General features: G+C 37.0%; 1 protein-coding gene across 8 annotated transcripts in view; it reads right to left on the minus strand.

The window, feature by feature from the left end:
• Positions 1-22617, minus strand: part of CCDC150 (coiled-coil domain containing 150) — a 74451-nt gene extending 51834 nt beyond the window's left edge. For 4 of the 8 annotated variants that reach the window (XM_081813932.1, XM_031038185.2, XM_081813933.1 and 1 more), the window contains exons 1-9: positions 22414-22617; positions 15747-15910; positions 14229-14449; positions 13929-14107; positions 10865-10933; positions 5907-6023; positions 4685-4814; positions 1998-2041; positions 568-660 (exon numbers count right to left, since the gene is read on the minus strand). In XM_081813932.1, the coding sequence (XP_081670058.1) occupies positions 568-660; positions 1998-2041; positions 4685-4814; positions 5907-6023; positions 10865-10933; positions 13929-14107; positions 14229-14449; positions 15747-15910; positions 22414-22425 (1029 nt within the window). In that variant the 5' untranslated portion in view covers positions 22426-22617. Of the gene's footprint in view, positions 1-567; positions 661-1997; positions 2042-2689; positions 3619-4684; positions 4815-5906; positions 6024-9429; positions 9497-10864; positions 10934-13928; positions 14108-14228; positions 14450-15746; positions 15911-22413 lie in introns of those variants that run through there. The other 4 variants (XM_081813936.1, XM_081813935.1, XM_081813934.1 and 1 more) reach the window with 4 other exon arrangements.
• Between the last annotated feature and the right edge of the window lie 810 nt (positions 22618-23427).

Consider the following 23427-nt stretch of genomic DNA (forward strand, 5'->3'; position numbering starts at 1 on the left):
ACTTTTGCCATTTGCAACAACATGGATGGACCTTGAATGCATACTAAATGAAATATGTCAACCAGAGGAAGAAAACACCATATAATCTCACTTATATGTGGAATCTTAAAAAAACAAAAACCAAAATACCAAGTTCACACAGGTGGGTGCCAGAGGGAGGAGGTATAAGGGATGGGAGAAAGTGGTGACAGGGGTCAAAAGGTATAAACTTCTCATTAGAAAATGAATGAGTCATGGGGATATACTGTACAGCATGATGACTATATTTAATAACACTGTATTGCATATTTGAAAGTTGTTAAGAGAGTGAATCTTAAAAGTACTCGTCACAAGAAAAAAAAATTTTTAACTATATATAGTGATGGATGTTAACTAGAATTATTGTGATCACTTTGCAATGTATACAAATACTGACTCATTATGTTGTACACCTGAAATATAATATTATATGCCAATTATACCTATCATGATGGTATGAATTAATATAATCAGGATTAATTTGTTCTTGGTTCCTTAATTAAACAAAATAAAGTAACATCTAAAAACTATAGAAATGGTAAGATCTACCTGTGCTTTTTCTGATGTTTCATGAAGGGATACTATTTCAGACCTCAAAAATCCATTTTCTTCATGTTCCTTGTTGAAAGACCTCTGCACATTCTATAAGAGCAAAAACAATAATAAGTTCTCTCCTTTTTTTACATGTAAGAGCTATTACGAATATCTCTATCAAAATACCTGTTCTGTATTTTGGCTACTATGAGTTCAAGTTCTTTTTTTCTTCTTTTTTTTTTTTATTATGTTCAATTAGTGAACATATAGTACATAATTAGTTTTTGATGTTGTGTTCAAAGATTCGTTAGTTGCATATAACACCCAGTGCTCTAGTACTAATGATATATATAGATAAGTGTCTTGTAAAGAATTTTTAAAAATCTTGATATCTTCAACTCTCAAACTTCTCTTTTTAAATAAATTATAAAATTGTTTATTAAAAATGTTCTCATATGGAATTTCAAACTGGAAAGAATTTGCCTAAAACCATGCTGTAAATATTTAACTAGCATCCTCAAGTCAAGAAAGTTCTGCTAAGACGAATATTTGTTAGTTTATATTATAAACACATTATTTTCCGTAAGCAGTTAAGATCATTTGTGATTTCAAAGAAACACATTCAAAGATCTTTTAAAGTTTTAAGTACGTGAACATGTTTTCATCAAGGAATACCTGGGTGTGGAGCAAAAGAAAACACCTTTGCTCTAAAAACAAAACAAACAAACAAACAGGTGACAGGGATGTGAGTTGTGGGTTAGGCTTTCCCTAACAGGTAGTTATTGAAATGGGGAATGGCAAAGTGCAAGTCCTCTCCCTATGGAGAGAGGACCTCTCTTCTATTTTTCCAGGAGAAGCATCTCAAGGCTTAACATAAACATCACCTACTACAGGATGAGATAGAACCCAGAAAAATTATTCCAAACAGGATCTACACATTAAGGTTGATTTAGAAATGTATTAAGATATAAATGTGGTAATAGTTCTTTTTTTCATTTTTTATTGTGGTAAAATATAAATAACATAAAATTTCCCATTTTAATCATTTTTACATGTACAGTTTACTTAAGAATATTTGTGTTAATTTCAGTGGCATTAAGTATATTCACATTGTTGTGCAACCATCGCTACCAAAAAGTAGTTAATATTTCTTATATTTCATAAAAAACTTTTTCATAACAATTATTTTGCAATAAAGATAAAATGCAAATTAGTCTCATAATTTTTGCTAATTCATCTTTTTATCAAGCCGCAATAACCTGCGTGAAATGATTTCCTAATACCCAGTTGACAACAGGTCTGAATATACAACTCATTTACACTGCAACTTTTTTCGAATAAAGACTTCAGGAGAACCAGAACAATTGTAAACCAACACAAGTGAGGAAATACTACTTAGTGAGAGAGGAAAGAACATCTCTGAACTTTACAACCTCAAAACTCACCTTATTTTCTTCAACCAACTTGGAAATGAGCTCATCTCTAGAAACTAAAAACAAAGAGTCCACATAACTATGGTAATAATAACTTACTACAGCGACATTGAAATCACACAGTATCATCTCCTGGAGCAGCTTGCTTTCTTTTTTTCCCCAGTCTGTATGTTGTGTAAATAAGGAGAATGCAAATATTTCTACCATATGTTTATAGACTGGAAATTAAGTCATGAAATTATCAAGAAAATAGTCCACAGTCACGTGCAATTGTCAATGACGTCATATTTTACTCCAGGCATAGAGGTTGATGCGTCTGAGCGATTTTAAAGTGGAGAGGCACCTGATCAAAAGCTTTTTGTTAGAGAGAACACTCTAACAGAGGCTCAATAAGGAAGAGGATATCAGTTTGTAGCTGTGCAGTAACCAAAGTATAAAACAATGAAAGCTGGCTCTAAGGGAAGGACAATGAAGATGCAAAGGGAAAACACGCTCCGGAAATAACAAGAAGGGAGAACTGTCAGGACTTGGCTGGCGGCTGGCTGCTGGGGTAAAGGCAATAGATGAGTCAAGGAGAGTATCTAGTGTCCAGATTTAAGCAATGGAGTGGGTGGCAGACTCTTCAACTAAATAGGAAACACAGGACGAGGAGCAGGTTCGGGGGACAGAATGAGTAAGAATGATTGCAATATTTAAGTATCCACCGTGTGTTTTGAGGTATCTGTAAGGCATCTATATATAGATGTTTAGTTGGCAGTAAGATACCATCTGGAGCTCAGGAAGATGATTTTATGTGGGAAAAAAAAAAAGATTTGAAACCACCCAGAGAGTATATACAGTGAAAATAAAACCAAAGATAGAAACAGGGGAACAGTTTGGCATTGTATACCAATAGCCCAAAGTAAACTTCTCTGACAGTAACGTTTTGGCTTCATGAAAAATGCATAAAGATTTATTAGTTTTGTTTCACTTAAATATTCTAAAGCCAGAAAATTACAAAACACATAAAAACTCACATTTTATGTAGGATATAGTCAGAAAAACTATACTTTTTGAATATATAAGTCCAAGACTCATTTCAAATACAGTAAATGCTAATTTAAAATATGTGAAGGATAAAAAGATAATTATATGATCTATTCTAAAAATTCCAGTAATCAAAGTAAGAATGAAAGGGGAGTGTTTATCTTACTTGGGAGAACAATTTCATCACCTTAGTGTGTGTGTATAAAAGTTTATTGCTAATAATTACATTTTTAAATTCATTAAAGCAAATATCTAGAGGCATTTCTTTTATTAACCTAGTTAGCCTAACTGCTGTACCTTAAAGTAATCAAATTGCATGCATGTAAAGAGTCTTTTATTCAATATGAAGCATATAGTTGGTACTCAGACAGGCTTCCTTTTCCTCGTGTTAAATAAATGTTGTGTAATTTTCATCTTTTAAATGGTCTTCCATATATTCTTTACAAAATTCAAAACTAAAGCATTAATCCAATCAGAAAGTGACATTGAAAAAAATTACTACTGTAGTAGAAAGATCTGTGTTTTAGTCCCAGCTATCCTATTTGCCATAGGTCCTTGGATACAGACCTTTTTATTCTTCTATAGAATGGGGTATATTTTCTTATCTTGCTCACAGGGTTGTAAGGTCAAATGAGATAATGTGGCAGCCCCATAAAATATAATATGTATTTTTTGTAGCCACACAATCACAGGAAGATGGAAAATTATCTTGGGGCATTATCAGTGAGAACTCCACAGATAATTCACTACTCAACAACTATAAGGAAAAACAGTACTTTCTGTTAAAAGCAGAACAAAACACTGAACAGATTACTCTTTGTTCCATGCTTTTTATAATTGTCATTTCCCTTTTGGTATTCCCTGCTCTCACTACAGCCAGAGAGCATAGAAGGCACACTGGCAGGAACACTGGAGGTAGAAGATACAGGCTCAGGCATCGCTTTAACTTTGGGAAGTATGGATAGTTTAGCGTGTTACATGAGATCGTTTATGTGAAAGCTCTATGTAAACCAGGAAGTGTTACTCATGCGAAGCACTGCACTGTGATCCCTATACTTGATACTGGCTGAAACTGCTTTACAATTATGTATTAACAACAGTAAATACGACAAGGCTGATGGGTTGGAAGAACCGTGACTGAACAACATGGGATCACGGCTAGACGTATCCATTTCCTAACTCAATCACCTATAAGAACTCTGTTTACTCATCTGTAAAATGAGGACATTAAGCTCTAAGGTAACTTACAACCACCCATTGCTACAAATACAGGTCAATAGAATGGCAACCTGAAAAATGGGAGTCTGACATGATAAATGGTTAGAATCAGGTTAGCAACTATTAAAGGACTTATTTCCTTATTAATGTTCTATTATCCAATATTCAATCTAGATTTCTAGAAATCCAATGTTCCCAAGTCCACGAACACTTAAATAAACCTGAGAAAAAATTTAAATACAGAATAGTTTACAGTTAAGAGGATCAAATTCTATTTTATTACCTTTCTTTTTTCCAGTGCCACAGACAAAAAGGCAATCAACAATTTTTTACATTTCGTCCTGTGGTAAATCTCAGTAACAACGGCCTCTTCAAGAATTTCAGATCTTAAGAGTTTTTGCATGAAATCTCAAAAAAACTAACAGCAATGTAATTTCTAGCATCTATTTTCATACTTAGGTCAGACTTGAGCTGTGAGATAGAAGTCTCCAAATCTCCTTTTTTCTGTTGCTCCTGCACCAGTAATTCTTGTGTGGTCTGCATAGACCTGCGTAGGGCAATGCAGTTTTGCTGCAAGATCTGCACCTGAAATGTTTAAGAAAAACTCCTTTCTGTAAAGTAAAGATTTCTACCAAACTACCTTCGAGCACACGTGTGAGGCAGATTTTCTGATCTTAACATCACTGGAGGGAGAAGGGGAGTTTCTATGTTAAAGATTTCAGTAGGGTGCAGTGTTTTACAGTAGGGCTGTCCGACAGAACTTTCTGTACACTCTCCAACACAACATGCATCAGGCACAAGTAACTGCTGAGCACCTGAAGCGTGGCCAGAGTGGGTGAGAAATTGAATTTTTAATTTTATTTAATTTTAACTAATTTAAATTTAAATAGCCATATGTGGCTAGTAGCCACTATATTGGTAGTGCAAGTTATAGCAATAAAGGATCATTTACAAATTCCATAAGTAGGGGTGCCTGGGTGGCTCAGTAGGTTAAGTGGCTGCCTTTGGCTCAGGTCATGATCCCAGGGTCCTGGGATCGAGTCCCGCATCAGGCTCCCTGCTCAGTGGGGAGCCTGCTTCTCCTTCTCCCTCTGCTGCTACCCCTGCTTGTGCTCTCTTTCTAATAAATAAGATCTTAAAAAAAAATGGGAAGAGGTTAAAAAACAGCAGTTGTATAAATTTAAAAAATCTTTAAAAAATAAAAAAGTGGGGGGCGGGGCGCCTGGGTGGCAGAGGCAGTTTGGCTCAGGTCATGACCCTGGGATTGAGCCCCGCATCGGGCTCCCCACTTGGTGGGAAACCTGCTTCTCCCTCTCCCACTCCCTCTGCTTGTGTTTCCTCTCTTGCTGTCTGTCTCTGTCAAATAAATAAATAAAATATTTAAAAAAAACAAAACAAATTCCTTAAGTAAAAGCTTTTTTATAATTTTATTATGAAGGACAGCCATTGGTTAAAATAAAGATTATGTAATCCAAATATAGGTATTAGAATTTGGAACTACTAATTGCCTTGAATACTTAGAACTGAATAGTCTAAGTTACATGTAGGTATTTCAAATAATACTACGGGCAAAAATTTAATAAATCTAGAGAAAGTTAGCAAAACTAAAGACTTACAGGTAAAATATCAGCTTTCTTTTTGGTTTCACTTCCTTGACATAAGAAGAAAAAAATCTACCTGTTTCCGTTCCACCTCCACTGTTGATTCCATTTCTTGTATTTTGAACAGCATGGCTGATGCAGATTTCTCAAGAGATTCCTTCAGGTGCTTCTCCTGAGATAGTTGTCTCCTTAGCTACAGAACAAATTGCAGTTAGGCAAGACCAAGGGAACATCACAGCAGTTTGGCAAAGATCAAACTCACCATGAAAAGTTTACCAGACATGCCATCTCACTCCCAAACATTTTTCATTCATTAATGACTACTCAGAAACAAGCTTGTGTTTCTCCCTAAGGGATAAACTACTAAGAAACAAGTAGTCAGAGTCATATCTGTTGCCCTTGTCTTCCCATTGTGTAAGTCTTTTTTCCAAATTGTGGGTCAAGATGTATTAGTAAGTTGCAAGCAGCACTTTCAAAAGGGGAAAAAAAAATATCAGAGCACAGAGCATGTAATAAAGAAGGGTAAGTAAGGCTTCATGAAATGTTTGTGTATATTATTTATGTATGGTGTTACAGTATAAAATGTATGTCTCAGTAGACTTGTCAAAAAGAAGGTTGAAAAACACTAACATCACACCTTAGTATATACATACTTTCTGAATTTTCTGACTTTCACTTTTAACTCCTTTTTTTCCATATTTGATTACTTCATCTCCCTTTTTAAAATATTTTTTATCCCATAGGATTATAAACATACCCTTGAAAGCTGTTCCAATTCTGTTTTGGAATTTAAAGGTCTAAAGAAACAATGAAGTAACTGTTAAGTAGTGGATAAAACTACCACTCAAGAATTGGGGTATACTAACCTTGTTTCTCTCAATAAATGATGATGAGTTAGATAAAGATATAAAAAAGAATCTCTTTTCTCATGAGGTAAAGAGATCCTTTCAAACTTACATGGGAATTGCAGAATGCTATTCCTTTTATGAAATGATGTTAAGTAGAAGGAAATTCTGCTTTTTAAGCCCCAGTGAAGATGACCTAAGAGTATACTTTATAGCTCTTTTCCTAATTGTACATATGTTTTGCATGTGTTTTCTCTATGGATGATTTATGTTTAAAAACTTTTTAAAAAGTTGAAAGACATGGAAAGTGTGTTGGCATGAAACTTACATAACAGCCCATTTTGCAAATGTTCTGTAATATTCTTAATCATACTCCTAAGAACAAACATTTAGGTTTTTCCAGTTTTTCACTATTCTAAATATTGTTCTGCAGAACATGCCTGTGAATAAATCCTTCTTTGCATTTCTATTTCCTTAGGATAGATTCCTACAAGAGGAATCATTAGGTTAAAGGTTTAATAATGTTTAGACTTTTGATAAATTTGGTATATAATTTTCCTTCCAATTTTAGCCTATCAGTAGTATTAGAATAAATCCCATCAGTACTATGTATTGTTGTTTTCTTAAATCTTTGCTAATCCAATAAATTAAAAATAACATCTTGACAGCTTTTCATTTCTTTGGTTACTAGTGAGATTAAACATTTTCTCATATGGTTATTAGCTCTGTATATTTTCTGAGCTATTATATATTTTTTGAAATGTTAGTTGACCACTTTTTGGGGGTTTTTGTTTTTTGTTTTTAGTCAATTTTAAGTTCTTTAAAAGGAAAGATTGTTAACTCTATCTAGTTTTGCTAAGTTTTACTAGTTTTGCTTTTTGCCCCCCTTTTCTTTACACGTAGGATTTTTAATTCTTATGTGTTCAAATCTATTGAACCTTTTATAATTCTATTCCTTCATTTCAAGTTTAGAAATTCCTTCCTCATCCTTCCTCATCATTATAAGTATTACAATCTTATTAAGGATGACCACAGTTTTTACTTTTGGCTGTATTAATAATCTAATACTATAGTATCAGATTATAATTTTTTTAAAAGATTTTATTTATTTATTTGACAGAGAGGGACACAGTGAGAGAGGGAACACAAGCAGGGGGAATGGGAGAGGGAGAAGCAGGCTTCCCGCTGAGCAGGGAGCCCAATGTGGGGCTCGATCCCAGGACCCTGGGATCATGACCTGAGCCGAAGGCAGACGCTTAACGACTGAGCCACCCAGGCGCCCCATCAGATTATAATTACTTTGTAGCTTACTATATTTTTCTAAGCTCTGGATCAAATTATATAGTATAATGTACTTGAGATACTATTTAAGTCCTTTACAGAGGGATCTTCATTTGATAATTATACTATTGAGGTATTAATTCTGAAGTATTATTAAAAGCGACCAGTTTTAGGTCTATCAGAGCCAGATTCTACATATATTTCTTACCTCTTAGGAAGATGTATACCACATTTATTCTGTCTTTATACAGCCCCCTGATATGGACTGAATTGTATTCCCCAAAAATATTATGCTGAAGCTCTAACCCCAGTATCTCAAAATATGACTGTATTTGGAGATAGGGCCTTTAAAGAGATGATAAACTGTAAGGATGCTGTTAGGGTGGGTCCTAACCCAACCTGAATGGTGTCCTTATAAGAGAAGGAAACGGGGATACACGAAGATACCAGGGATGTGCAACACACAAAGCAAAGACCACGTGAGGACCATGTGAAGGCAGCCATCTGCAAGTCAAGTAGAGAAGCCTCAGGAGAAAAAAACCTGCTGACATCTTGATCTTGGACTTCAAATCTCCATAAATATAAGAAATTTCTATTGTTTAAGCCGCCTAGTCTGTGGTACTTTGTTACTGCAGCCCTAGCAAACTAATACATCCTTCCTGCTTGAATACCAAAATGCATTTTGACAAGGACAGTCCTTCTAAGGATCCTTGACAGGGTTCAATAAAAAATTCAAGATTTTATCACAGCACTCAGAATTAAGACTTTCCTAATAAAGAGTAATGATAAATGGTAATCACTGATAGTGTTTTAAACAAATGGTGCTGAAACAACTGGACATACACACACACGCGCACACACACACAAAGAATCTAGATACAGACCTCACGTCATTAATTCGAAATGTATCATTTATTTAAATTTAAAATGCAAAACTATAAGGCTTCTAAAAATAACACAGGAGAAAAATCTTGGTGTGTTGGGTATGGTGATGACTTATAACACCAAAAGTATAGTTCCTGAAAGAAAAAATTAGTAAGTTGGACTTCATCAAAATTAAAAGCTTCTGCTCTGCAAACAAGCTACAGAATGGAGAAAAAAATTGCAAAACACATATTTGATTAAGGACTAGCATCCAAAATATACAAAGAACTCTTAAAACTCAACATAAGAAAACAAACAACCCAATTACAAAATAAGCATAAGATCTAACAGACACCTCACCAAATGAGATATACAGATGGCAAATAAGCATATAAAAAGATATTCAATATCATATATCATTAGGTAATTATAATTAAGATACCACTACACACATATTAGAATGGCAAAAATTCAAAACACTGACAAGACACCATGGTGATGAGAATGTGGAGCAAAAGGAACTCATTCATTGTTGGTATGAATGGAAAATGGTACAGCCATTTTTTAAGACAGGTTGGCACTTTCTTACAAAGGTAAACAAAAGCTTACCAGATGATCCAGCAATTGTGCTCTAGGTATTTATCCAAATGAGTAGATAACATGTCCACACAAAAACCTGCATATCAATGTTTATAGCAGCTTTATTCACAATTGCCAAAACTCAGAAGCAACCAAGATGTTCTTCAATAGATGAATGGATAAACAAACTGTGGTACATCCATACAACTGGAATATTGTTTAGCAATAAAATGAGTTACCATACCATGACAAGGCTTGGAGGTACGTTAAATGCATATGCTAAGTGAAAGAAGCCAGTCCAAAACAACCACACACTGAATCATTCCAACTATAACAAAACTACAGACAGTGAAAAGATCAGTGGTTGCCAGGGGCTCAGGAAGAGGAGGTGGGAGGGATGGGTATATGGAGCACAGAGCATTTTTAGGGCAGTGATACTATTCTGTAAGATAATGTAATGAACAAAGGGTGAATCTTAATATAAACTGTGGACTTTAGCTAGTAATGATTTATCAATTTATTTATGAACAAGACTAGTTTGTCAAATTTAACAAACGTACCACACTAATATAATAGGGGAAACTGGAGGGATGGGGAGAGCAGGTTTATGAGAACTGTTTTCTGTGCAATTTTTCTATAAATGCAAAACTTCTCTAAAAAAAAAAATAGTCTACTAAAATATCTAAAAACTAAAAAAAATACACGAAATGTAATACATTCTATGAAAAATCATGCTTTTATCAGTAGCTACTGGCAAATAAGTATATGAGAGAATTTTCCAGATAGCTATACTTAACACCTTATGCACTAAAAATCGTAACTTAAAAAAGTAATTTTGCATAAGAATTTTCTTTAAAAGTATATCTACTTCTTGGTATTTTAAATATAATTTGGATCCTTTTGATTTGGATAAACATCAATGATTATTCTGTCAGGGAATATTGAGGTTTTTAGGTCAGGGTGTGTGGGATTACTAATTCTCCTGACTCTTCCACTGTTTTCAGCTGCCAATTTTTAGTCCAGCAACTTTTAGCAGCCACCTACTTCACAAATCCCAATCTGTTATCTACTAAAACTTAGGCTGAAATGAGGTTTCAAGGTAAAATTAGATGAGCAGGCTTATTAAAAGCTTTTTGTTTTAAACACAACTTTAGTTTAAAAGGTCTTTGGATGTATGTGTTCACTTAGCTCTAGCATATGAATTTCATGGTAACTAATTTCCTTCCTGGCTCACAAAGCACTTACTTTATTTCTGGTTGTAGGGCCATACTGAGGCAAAAGGAACTCTTAATGTCAAATAAGGGTAGCCACTTTCACTTGAATTTCACGTGGCATATTTTTAAAATCTTCCTACTCCACAGTAACATATTTTTTCTTCAAAGTTTTTCATTCTTTCTACCTTCTTGACTTTCCCTCAGCAATTCCAATGCCCCCTCCACCCTCCAGAACCTTTTTTTTATCTTACCTCCTGAATTTTCAGGTTCATTTTGCGTTTTGTGGTCTTCAATTCCTCTTCAATAATGGCTGCATTCTTCTAAAAGTACAAGGGGAAAAGGTTCTAAATAATCTGAAATGAAGAAAGAAACTGTCTATAGGCACATCAGTTCAAATCTAGACTTTTTTCTAGCAACCTATATATGCTATTCCGAATATAGTTATAAATACTTCTTATTGTGAGTCTAAAATAATTATTACAACGAGATATTTAAAAAAGAAAGTTATTTTATCACTTTGATTCATGACTTCTATTATTTTCCCTTTTATTTTTATTTTTTTTAAAGATTTATTTTAATGAACTATTGGGACTTCATAAAGATAAAAAGCTTTTGCACACCAAAGAAAACAGTCAACAAAACCAAAAGACAACCGACAGAATGGGAGAAGATATTTGCAAAACACGCAAAAATCAAATAATCCAGTCAAGAAATGGGCAGAAGACATGAACATTTTTCCAAAGACAAACAAATGGCCAACAGACACACGAAAAGATCAACATCACCTGGCATCAGGGAAATACAAATCAAAACCATAATGAGATACCACCTCACACCAGTCAGAATGGCTAAAATTAACAAGTCAGGAAACAACAAATGTGGGCAAGGATGTGGAGAACCTTGCCAGATGGGAACCTTCTTACACTGTTGGTGGAAATGCAAACTGGTGCAGCCACTGTGGAAAACAGTATGGAGATTCCTCATAATGTTAACACTAGAGCCAGCACTACTAGGTATTTACGCCAAAGATACAAATGTAGTGATCCAAAGGGGCACCTGCACCCCAATGTTTATAGCAACAATGTCCACAATAGCCAAACTATGGAAAGAGCCCAGATGTCCATCAACAGATGAATGGATAAAGAAGATGTGCTATAGGGGCGCCTGGGTGGCTCAGTCATTAAGTGTCTGCCTTCAGCTCAGGTCATGATACCAGGGTCCTGGGATCGAGCCCCGCATCGGGCTCCCTGCTCTGCTGGAAGCCTGCTTCTCCCTCTCCCACTCCCCTGCTGTGTTCTCTCTCTCACTGTGTCTGTCAAATAAATAAATAAAATCTTTAAAAAAAAAAAAAGATGTGCTATATATATATACACACACACACACACACACACACATATACATACAATGTAATATTACACAGCCTTCAAAAAAGTGAAATCTTGCCACATGCAACAAAGAGGATGGAACTAGAGGGTATTATGCTAAGCGAAATAAGTCAGAGAAAGACAATCATCATATGATCTCACTCATATGCGGAATTTAAGAAACAAAACAGATGAATGTAGGGGAAGGGAGGGAAAAATAAAGTAAGATGAAATCAGAGAGGGAGACAAACCATAAGAGACTCTTAGCTATAGGAAACAAACTAAGGGTTGCTGGAGGGGAGATGGGTAGGGGGATGCACTGGGTGTTATATACAACTGATGAATCTGAACTCTACCTCTGAAACTAATAATACACTATAGGTTGATTAATTGAATTTGTATTAAAAAAAGAAAAAAAAGGAAAAAAGATGAGAGAGAGAGAGAATGCATGCACAAGTTGGTGGAGGGGCAGAGGGAGAGAATCTTCAAGCAAACCACCCCCCCACCCCAGGCAGGGCTCAATCTCACAACCCATGAGATCATGACCTGAGCTGAAACCAAGAGTCGGACACTTGACTGAGCCACGAAGGGACCCCAAACACATTCACTTTTATGTAAAATTCAATAATGAGAGAACCTGGTAATTGACGGAACTTTTTCTTACAGAGTATATTCTTTTTTTTTTTTTTTTTTTAAGTATTCAATCTCTTCTTGCCTCAAATATTATCCTTGCTTAGGAGCTGAGGATCAAAAATACAGCTTTCACTATTTATTCTCTTTTATATCACTATTAATGGCACCACAATCCAAGATGTAAAACCTCAGTCATCTTTGCCTTCTTTCCTATATTCAGCTCCTGTCCAGTATCATATTCTAACATATCTTTCTTCATAAAACATTTCTTTTCAAAATGCCACCCTAAGTCAGACCTAATAAGGCTTGTGGCTCAAATCATGCAATGGACTCCTAATTGGTTTCCCAAAACTCTACACCACTGCCAGATTAGTTTTCTTATTTTTGTTATGTCACTTCCTTATCAAAAATGATAATCACCCCCATAGTATCAAGCCCAACTACTGATTATTCTTGATTTTGAAATCCTCTATAATGTGATCCCTCACTAATGTCCAATTTATTTACCCCCCCCCCCCAATCCTCACTCCTCTCAGGCTAGTTTATGCATTTCCTCTAACTTTATCAGTGGAAAAATCTAAGTTCAAAGCTGGGTAACAGGAAGAAAATAGGGAAGTGTCATCTTAGAGAAATGAGTTCTCTCTGGGGCCCAATGCTCTTATTACTAAAATGGGGACAGTATCATCCTGTCATGAGGTTTTTCAAAAATTTAACAAAATAACATGTTGACCATCTATTATACTGCCTGGCCCTTGAAGGGAGAACAAAATTGTCAGTTTATTATCCTACTCTATATTCTTTCCTGCCTCTGTGTGTACTCCTTGAAATGTCCTCACCTCTCTACTTTGCCTTCTACAAAATTCAGCTCATGACTTACCTCTTCCTTGAAGCCTACCCTAATCTACTCTAGGTAGATAGGGCATACCCACCCTCTCAAACCCACCTGAACACAAAACACACGTCAATATTCACTTACTGTCCTACACTGTTCTTTAACACTTCCTATGTCCTTATTTTTTCTCTATTTAGTTTTTCAAGCTATTCCTTGTTCTTCCAGCTAGCATATAAGCTCTTGGAAGAGCAGAGACTCTGCCTTATACCCTTGGACTCCCACTCTCATGCATATCAGGGTAAGGGCTCTATAAACACCACATTACTGATAGTACACAATAGTTTAGGTTATCAATGTAGGTAACTTTGAAATGTCAAGAATCCTTACATCATATCACCTAATTTTAAAAGTCAATTTTATGGGTCTGTTGCCTCCTCCAGTTAACAGATAACAGTGAATCTGTATTTCAGAAATCTGGATTCAAACCTTTGTCTCTGAGGCAATCTCCAGGGTGGCAGTCAACCTTTGCACTTCTTCTTGTGCCTTGTCTTCTTCCTCTTTTACATCTCTTAGTTGCTGGCGCAAATTCATCACTTCAAGATGCAACAGCTTCAAGTCCTTGGAATGCTCCTCCTGTATTGCATTCAGTCGATCCTTCAGAAAAGCTACCCAACAGCACAGGAGGGTCATGGAGCAGTTGAAAGAAGGTCAGGAAAGGAAAAGAATCATAAACTCATTAAGCACCCATACAGGACCAAATTTCTGATGATTCTCTTCTCTCTGTACCTGTTTTCTGTGGATTCAAATCCTTTTCAGTTTGCAGACGAAAGATGTTCATCTTCAAGGACTGGATGAGGCTTTCCAGACGGCACATTCGATTTACCAGAAACTCACAGTTCTTCCATAGAATATCTGGTTTTCCTGAACAAAACATTTCGTTCTGGATGGGACTAATGATATTCTGGCTCACAGGCTCTTCTAAACATTTCGGAGTCTCCAGTTGGCCTCTGGACAAAGATCCCAATTTAACAATATTATGCAATGCAATGTGTACTATGGTAATCCCAATCATCAGGTCATTTCTACTAAGAATAAAAATTAGATTCCTTAGTTAAGCATCTGTTAGTTCTCCAAATTTAAATATAGAAAGCACCATTAGGTAAAGAGGATGAGACTAATGTCAGTTGGATAAAGACCACTGACTTTATAACGGTTGTTTCTTTTAATGTGAATTTTTTGTAAAGTTTTATGTGGTACATAAAACATGTTAAATAATAAATCTATAATTATAAAAAATTAAAGTTAGCATGGAGTAAATATATTCACATATTTTTAGAAAAATTTTAAAGAAGGTCATAATAAACATTCCTACTTTATTCTCACATACTCAGCATCTATACAAGTTTAATCTCTAACTACTGAAGAATTATTCATTCTATGGGTGCTATAATACCAACTATAATAATTTTAGGTTTTCATGAGAGACACTAAAGAAATATATTGTAATCTTAAAGAAAATCACACCAGCAAATTTGATATTGGCTGCTTAAGTACCCAGATTCCTCAGGCCATTAATCATCCAACTTTTAGTGGCAATACCTTCTTTAGCCAAGGGGAAAAAAAGGTGGGGTTCTTTTTTTTTTTTTTGAGTACCTCATTTTAAATTAGGAAATTTTTTTAAAGATTTAAAACCTTTCTTTTAATTTACAATAAATCTGGGGAAAGAAAATGAAGACAATATCAATGGCATGAATCAAGTTTAGATGTTCACCTTAACTAATATCAAAGTCTATTTTTGATTTTACAAATATGAACTAAATTTTTTCTAATTATACAAAAATTCCATATTTGTTTTCAATCAAGTTTTGAAGATGAACAGTTTGTGCACCTAAATAGCACATTTTTAAAATTTTATTTTAAAATAAAATTTTATTTTATTTGAATTCAATAAATTAACATATAGTGTATTATTATTTTCAGAGGTAGAGTTCAGGGATTAATCAGTTGCCTATAACACCCAGTGCTCATTATATCACGGACTCTCCTTAATGCCTATCATCCTGTTACCCCATCCCCCGACCCACCCCCTCATTTGAAATAAGTATCTGTTCAGGGGAATAGTGGTAGTAGCTCTATTACAAGATGACAACTCTATCTCACAAATATTTTCTAATTAATGTGCAAACGGAAACTTTTTTTTCAATTCTTTTATAAATACCTGTATTTCATCTGCCGAACCATCTGTACTCTGACTCCTAAGAATTCTTCAACCTACAAAGATCTAGTTCATTTTCCATTTGTTACCTTTTTTCACCAAAGTCCAACATTATTAGGTCATCCCTCAGAGAACTGGTCTGTTCCTCAACTATTCTCATCCTTTCCTGAAGTACCGTGAATGTTTCAGAAGCTGTAGCATTGATGTGGGTTGGAGAGAGGACCGGTCTGGACACTGTAGTTTCCATATGCACCTGAGATTAAAGTCACAATATTGGTATAGTAGGTTCTATTATGGTTCAAAATAGTCACTGTCCCTTCTTGTGGGAGAATTACACATCCCTGTTCTGTTGAGGTCAGGAATGGCCATGTGTCTTGCTTTGGTCAGTTTAATGTGGGTGGGAACTTTAAGAGCCAACTTGTCATTCATCATCTCCTTCTTTCTCCCCTCCATGAGATGAGCAACAACCCAGATAGGGCCGGCTTAGTGTGCCAAGATCCCACAGTGAAGAAGACATGAAGCAGAGCTATGGCCCGTCCATGACATCCAGTGTGAGTGGGCAATAAACTTACGTTGTTATAAGCCACTGACATTGTTGAGTAGTTTGTTATTTCATCATAATCTAGTCTATCTATCTGGTAGTATAGACACATAACTAGGACCTATGACTTGGCTAAGGGAATTATTACTTCTTTCATTACTAGCCATCACCATTTTAACATATTCTAACCAACCTTTCAGAAAAACATTCTATACTTAGATTTCTGAGCACTTGTTGTAAGATAAATTTACCAACTACATTGAAGCAGTGATTTTAAAAAATAATTTGCAAACTTAACTTCATAGCCTAGCAAAGACTCTTCTATAGCTATTGACATAAAATTTCCAGACTTCTCTTCTTTCCTAATATTTTGAAATATTAGTGACAGAATTAGGCAGAATTAGCATAGAAGAAGCAGTCCCAACATATAGATGAATCATGGGCCCAAAGTTCAATGACAAGGTCATTGGGGAAAGAAACTTTAAGGACATTTTCCTGCAACTCCAACCTTTTGTATAGACATTTCTATACCAACCAACTGTAAACCTTAACCATTACTAGCAACAGTGCTCCCATGGAAACGTTCACAAAGATTCCACTTTGGATATTAGGAACACATCTTTTCTCCCCCTCTTGCTGTGTAATCAGAGATCTCTCTTCCCCTCACCTCCCAGGCAGTGCAAGTGGTGACTACCTCAGGTCCAAGTAATTGATAGTCTCCATCACTCAAGGCAAGAATTAAAGAAGTGGGAAAACTGGTGGCAGGATTTAAGGGGGTAGCAGCATGATGGGGGGCAGTGAAAAGACTGAGTTTCTTGCCAATATCAAGAACATTGCTTCACCTTTTTTTTTTTAAAAAAAGATTGATTTATTTATTTGACAGAGAGAGACACAGCAAGAGAGGGAACACAAGCAGGGGGAGTGGGAGAGGGAGAAGCAGGCTTCCCACCAAGCAGGGAGCCTGATGCGGGGCTCGATCCCAGGACCCTGGGACCACGATCTGAGCCGAAGGCAGATGCTTAACGACTAAGCCACCCAGGTGCCCCGAACATTTCTTCATCTTGAAATAGCTCTCCAATCACCTTTTATCTCCCCACAACAGGTCCCAGAGAATGGTCTAGTCTTTTTTTTAACTTTACTGAGGAATAATTGAATATAATTTTATTTAAAGTGTACAATGTGATGATTTGATATACATATACACTGTAGAATGGTTACCAAGATCAAGATAATTAACACATTCATCACCCCACATAGATAACATAGTTAACTTTGTGCGTGTTGTGTGTGTGATCTACTCTCACAACTTTCAACTATACAACATATTACTATGCTACCATGCTGTACATTAGATCCTCAGAACTTATTTGAAAAGGTAACCTACAGAATCATAGTAAATAATTGCATACCACAGATTTGATAAGCAGTTAATGTCCAAAATATATAAAGAACTCATAACTCAATAGCAAAAATGCAAAGAAACTAAAAAAAATGAGCAGAGGATCTTAACAGACATTTTCTCCAAAGACAACAAAGAGATGGCCAACAGATAAATTAAAAGGTGCTCAAATCACTAATCACCAGGGAAACGCAAATCAAAACCACAATGAAATATCACCTCACATCTGTTAGGATAGCTATTATCAAGAAGATAGCAAATGTTGGTGAAGATGTGGAGATAAGTGAACCCTCATACACTGTTGGTGGGAATATAAAATGGTACAGCCATTTATGGAAAACAGTATGGAAGTTCTTCAAAAAATTAAAAATATAACTATCATATGATCCAGCAATCCCACTCCTTTGTATATATACAAAGAAATCAAAGACAGGATTTTAAAGAAGTACCTGTTCACTCATGTTCAGTGCAGCATTATTCACCATAGCCAATATAGAGAAACAACCTAAATGTCATTCACCAGATGAATGGACAAAGAAGAAGTGATTTTTATATATATATTATATATATAATATATATAATAAAATATTATTCAGCCATAAAAAGAAAATCCTGCCACTGACATTGATGAATCTAGAGGGCATTATGCTATGTGAGATGAACCAGACAGAGCAGAAAAATATTGTTTGATATCATTTATATGTGGAATTAAAAAAAAAAGGTTGATTTCATAGAAACAGAGAATAGAATGAGGTGGAGGGAAGGGGAAATGGACTGATGTAGGTCAAAGGGTACAAATTTTCTTTTTACTCTTATTTTAGTGCTTCTGACCAGGATTTCTCTCTTTTATTCTCTTCTATGAAACAGAAAGCATTTCTGACACATGTAATCTGAATTTGTTAAAAGATTTTCTGTTAATGATCAGCTTAAGGACATGGGGGCAAAGAAGCTCTCTATTATTAATTTCCATCCATGCTTTCAAAACTTCCTGAAGAGAAAGACAACAGTATAAACAGTAACAAAGTCTTTGGATCTACAAAGAGTTGAAGTAAGTTTCATCCATGTTTCTGGAAAAAAGCCAGATTTGGAGACTCCTGCTCATGTTACCACATGTACCAGGATAGTGTTCCTCAGGTAATAGAAGGAAGAGCCTCCATGAGACCAGGGTTAGGGTTGGGGGAGTGTGGGTGGGGAGAAAATGGAAGGGTAACAACAGAGAAACACCACATGGATTTACCCTCCATTCCATTTTCTATCACCTGCTGTCTTGTTACTGCCCACCTAGAAATAAACCAGGCTTGAAGTGGGGAGAAAATGTAAAGTGTTTAATAAGGTTTGGGGTAGACAGAGTTGACTCCTTTGTTTTCTCTATAAAAGAAGCTGAAGAGTTCATGTCCCCAGCCTTCCTTGCAGCTGGCACAGCCATGTGACACATTCTGGCCAATGAGACTTTAGGCAAAAAGTTTGCAAGGAGCTTCTGAGAAGGCTTTTGTTTTTCTGATAGAAAAAACTGAAATGATGGTGCCGGTCCTTTACTTCCCTGTATGAGGCCCAGAGCTCTGAAAGCTCTCTTTTAGTCAGCCATGCAGTGCCTCACTTTTAGACACAGAGAGCTAGGGATCACCAGCATCTGAGAAATACAAGAAAAAGGCCAGAGAAGTTCAGATTAACCTGAGGGTTTTTTTTTTTTTTCTTGCCCAAAACTAGCAACATCCAACCTCTGCTTATTTGAGAAAAATAAGCTTAGTCATGTTTTTCTGTTGCTTGCAGCAAAAACATTCCTGAAACACAGTAGCCCAGGCAATAGTTGGTGGAGAAACAAGTAGAAGGGGTGGTAAAAGAAAGGACAAGTACTACCAGAGATGTGAGGGAGGACAATTTCCCTGGTAACTTGTTAGGCTGAGGCAGCTAGTTATAATATAAAGGATGGCCTCTATTAATTTATATCAAAAGCCAAGCATAAAATACTAATACAAATATTAGTCCATTTTAGGGAAAAAATACAGAAAATGGAATACAAGTTTACCACGTATTTTGAATGGGATACAGATTCCCATCTAAAATTTTTTCATGTAGGGGCGCCTGGGTAGCTCAGTCGTTAAGCATCTGCCTTCGGCTCAGGTCGAGATCCCAGGGTCCTGGAATCCAGGCCCGCATCGGGGCTCCCTGCTCAGCGGGAAGCCTACTTCTCCCTCTCCCACTCCCCCTGTTTGTGTTCCCTCTCTCGCTGTGTCTCTATCAAATAATAAATAAAATCTTAAAAAATAAATAAATAAAATAAAATAAAATAAAATTGTTCATGTATTGTTGAAATGTGACAGTTTTGCTGATATTTCCCTAAAGTACCTATGATATGTATAAAATGCTCACACTTACTTTACAGTATTGTGTGCACTTTTGGCCATAAAAACAAAATTTAAAACCAAATTAATTTTTTTTTTAAGAGAAAGTTTATATATGTTTGAGTAAGAATTTGATTCCCCTCATCACTCATGCCCACCTGAACCTGATCTACCCTGGAGCCATTCAGGTTTCTGGAAAGAAAATTCACCCTAAGAAAGGGAAGAGTGAGATGCTTGGGACAGACTGATGTTGGGCAGGGGATAAAGCTTCTAAGTGAACATGGCAGTGTTCTTGAAATATCCTCTTAGTGAATCACTGATGAACATGTGCAAGTCATCCAAGAAGTTGACTGGAAAACTAAACAAGCCAAAAAAAAAAAAACAAACCACTAAACAAGCCAATCTACCCTTTGGAGATTAAAAACAGGTCCTAGGATTAACTGAAAACCATTCCTCCACAAACCTCCCCTGCAATGGGGAAAAAAAAAAGAAAACAAGTCAAGGTCAGGAGAGCTCGAGGAAGCAATCAATGGTAGATGAATAGCAAGACTAAGACAGCCTTAATATTCACCAGGGAGAGTCCCGGAATACCTGGGAGCCTGTTAAAGGAAGAGTGAGGTAACTACCTGGGATCCAGTAAATCTGCTGAGTCAGGAAAGATTCTCACTTTCACTGCAGTATACCCTTGCCTGTCCTCCCTCAGCTGGCAGGCCCCACACACAGTCCACTGGCCACTTGGCAGATCCTCAGAAGGCATAGCTCAAAAGCTCGGAGTCTAAGAAATACAATCTTACAAGAAAAGAATCTAGCTCTAATTGCTAATATTGCAGCAAAGAGACTATGGCTTGACTTATGTGTGCTTTGCAGTTTTTGAAAAGATGCAAATATCATTGAATGTAGTCTTGAACCCAAGGCCTGATGCTTGATCGTAACAATAATAAAAATACTAACATATAAACTTTTAGTTTTAAGAAAGTGCATTCATAGCTACTTTCATAAACGTATCATTATCAAATTAATACAATTCTGTTTCTGTATTTAGGGAGAGTATGTCTATGGAGCTCCTAAGTAGGTTACCTCATTGAAAGGATGGCATGAATAAGACCAATGTCTTAATATACTAGTAAAAGTCAGGTGACTGAAAAGTCCAGAAAGAGTAAACAGTGAGTACAAAGATCAGTGAGTACAAAGATCCTTACAAACAGTAAGGAGGTCAGTCTGGCTGGAGAGGAGTAAGTGAAGGAGAGAACTATAGAAGGTGAGGTCAGAAGGTAATAAAGGGACCAGATCACATTAGGTCTTAAAGTTTTGGCTTTTACTCTCAGTGACTCTCAGAACCACTGGACTGTGTAGAGTGGAGGAGTGCTGTGATGTAACTTACCTTTTAACTGGATCACTCTGGATACCCTCCCAGGAGGGTAGGACAACCATAGAGGTAGAAAGACCAGTTGGGAAACTGCTACAATAACCCAGGCAGGAGGTGCCATTGGCTAGGACCCGGGTGATAGCAAGAGAATAGTAAGAAGTGGTCAGACTCCAGATATGTTTTAAAGATTGGTTTTGCTGATGGATTAGATATGAAATATGAGAGCAAGTATATAATTGGAAGGATGGTGTTGCCATTAATTGAGACAATGGAAGCCTGTCAGAACTGGTTTTAGCTGAAAGATTGAGTTGTTTTGGAAATGTTAAATGTAAAACAGAAAAGATGGCCACAACAAGACTGAACTTGTTAATTCGGAGTTCAGGGAAGAAGTGTGGGCTGGCGATATAAATTTTGGAGTTGTCAACGCACATGCCACTTGTAAAGCCACAAGACTGTCTAACGGAGAACAGAAAGGATTCAGGGAACTGAGTGTCCCTAGGTGCTCCGCTATGAACAAGTGGAGTACATGAGGAGTGTGTGGGTGTTCGAGCTAGACTGAGTTCTCCGAAGTACGGTCAGATTGATCTCTCCCTATCTTCAGAGCCTAGCACAGTGAATGGGGCACTGTGGCTGGCAAACAAACGGAAAACTCAACAAAAATTTAACGAACATCTATTCTGTTCTAGCACAAGTGTCAGGTACTGGGAAAACTTCAAGGAACGAATGCATTCTAAAAAGCAGATCGGGGAATATAACAGGTGACAAAAATTAAAAAACAAAAAACACGTCGAAATGGCTTTCCTAAGAACCTGTAACCTCCAACCTAACATATAAAGAAAAGGTGGTATTGGGGCTTATCTGAAGGCCCTCCCTGGTGGCTATCCTCCGTCCCTCAGCTGCAGCCAGTCCAACGCAAACTTAGCTCCTAAACGGTTTTCACCTGCATCCAGCGCAGAAGCGCCATAAATTAGGATCCTGGGGTCGGGAGGGCGGAGACTAAACACTGCCAAGAGAATGAGAGGGCGGCAGGAGGAGATCATGGTGGTCTTGGCTGAGTCGCCAACTCCCCCCGCAGGACCGGCACCCCGTCCACGGCCGGTAGCCTTACCTCACACTCCATCTGTCCACCGGTAGCTCTATCCCTCAGCAGGCAGGCCGGTTTCCATGGAACTAACACAGCGCTTTAAACCAACCCGCTCCGGCGCGGTAGCTCCTGTACGCAGGCGCATCCGTGGCAGCGCATGCCGGGAATTGCAGTTTTCCCGGCCCAGGAGGGCCCTCCGCCCGGGGCGGCACCCAGGCCGGAATCCGGCGGCGCGCACGGAACGCGCAGCCCCGTGACCCGGATGACGACAGGGCTCCATTGTGCTCATGAGCGAGGCATGGCGGGATATGTAGTTTCCTCTCGCTCGCCTCCCGGATTGTCCTGTCGGCTTTGCAGGTACAGGTCTCACCTGGGTGAACGTGCGGCGTTTGGGTAATTTGGCAAACATACCCCGCAACGGGAGAGAGTCCATGATTAGAAAATGTTTTTACTTTTAGGAGGACTAAAGTATCGGGTAACTTCTGAACGATAGGAAAATAACAGATTTCATTAATGAGCATAAGAAATGGTAAAAATACAAAGTTCAAACATTCTTTTCTTTGAAGGAAAAGCCAAGAGCCTCTTCATCCTCGTCCATGATGGCCAGGCGGAGAGTAAAACACATGTTTTCTGCTCTCTTGTCTTTTGTCTCATCAGCATAATATATTTCTTGCCTTCTCGACAGGGAAGTGAATAGGTATTTCTAAATATGACTGTAAATAGCTAAGAAACAAGAAAGCATTGAAAATAATAGTGCAGTCGTTTCAGAGTTGTTTTGCTCTAAGAGTGGGAATTCACACTTTAAGACGAGAAGCCTTCTACAGTGAAAAGACAAAACGGCTTTACATTTAGGTAGCTGAAGAGAACACCTGTTAACCACCATCAGGGCAATTAATGCGTTTCTCTCCTTTCCTCGGGGGCACAGCTGAGAATAACTTTAGCCCTCAGATGAATGGAGTCAGATTCCAGATGAGTCCTCATTTGCTAAGCAAGTGACTGACTGAAATGATCTGGCTGTTCTGATTGTTCTGCTAGCCA

This window comes from Leptonychotes weddellii, chromosome 3 (assembly GCF_054177405.1).
Source record: "Leptonychotes weddellii isolate Sample4059 chromosome 3, ASM5417740v2, whole genome shotgun sequence".
NCBI classification, from domain to species: domain Eukaryota; kingdom Metazoa; phylum Chordata; class Mammalia; order Carnivora; family Phocidae; genus Leptonychotes; species Leptonychotes weddellii.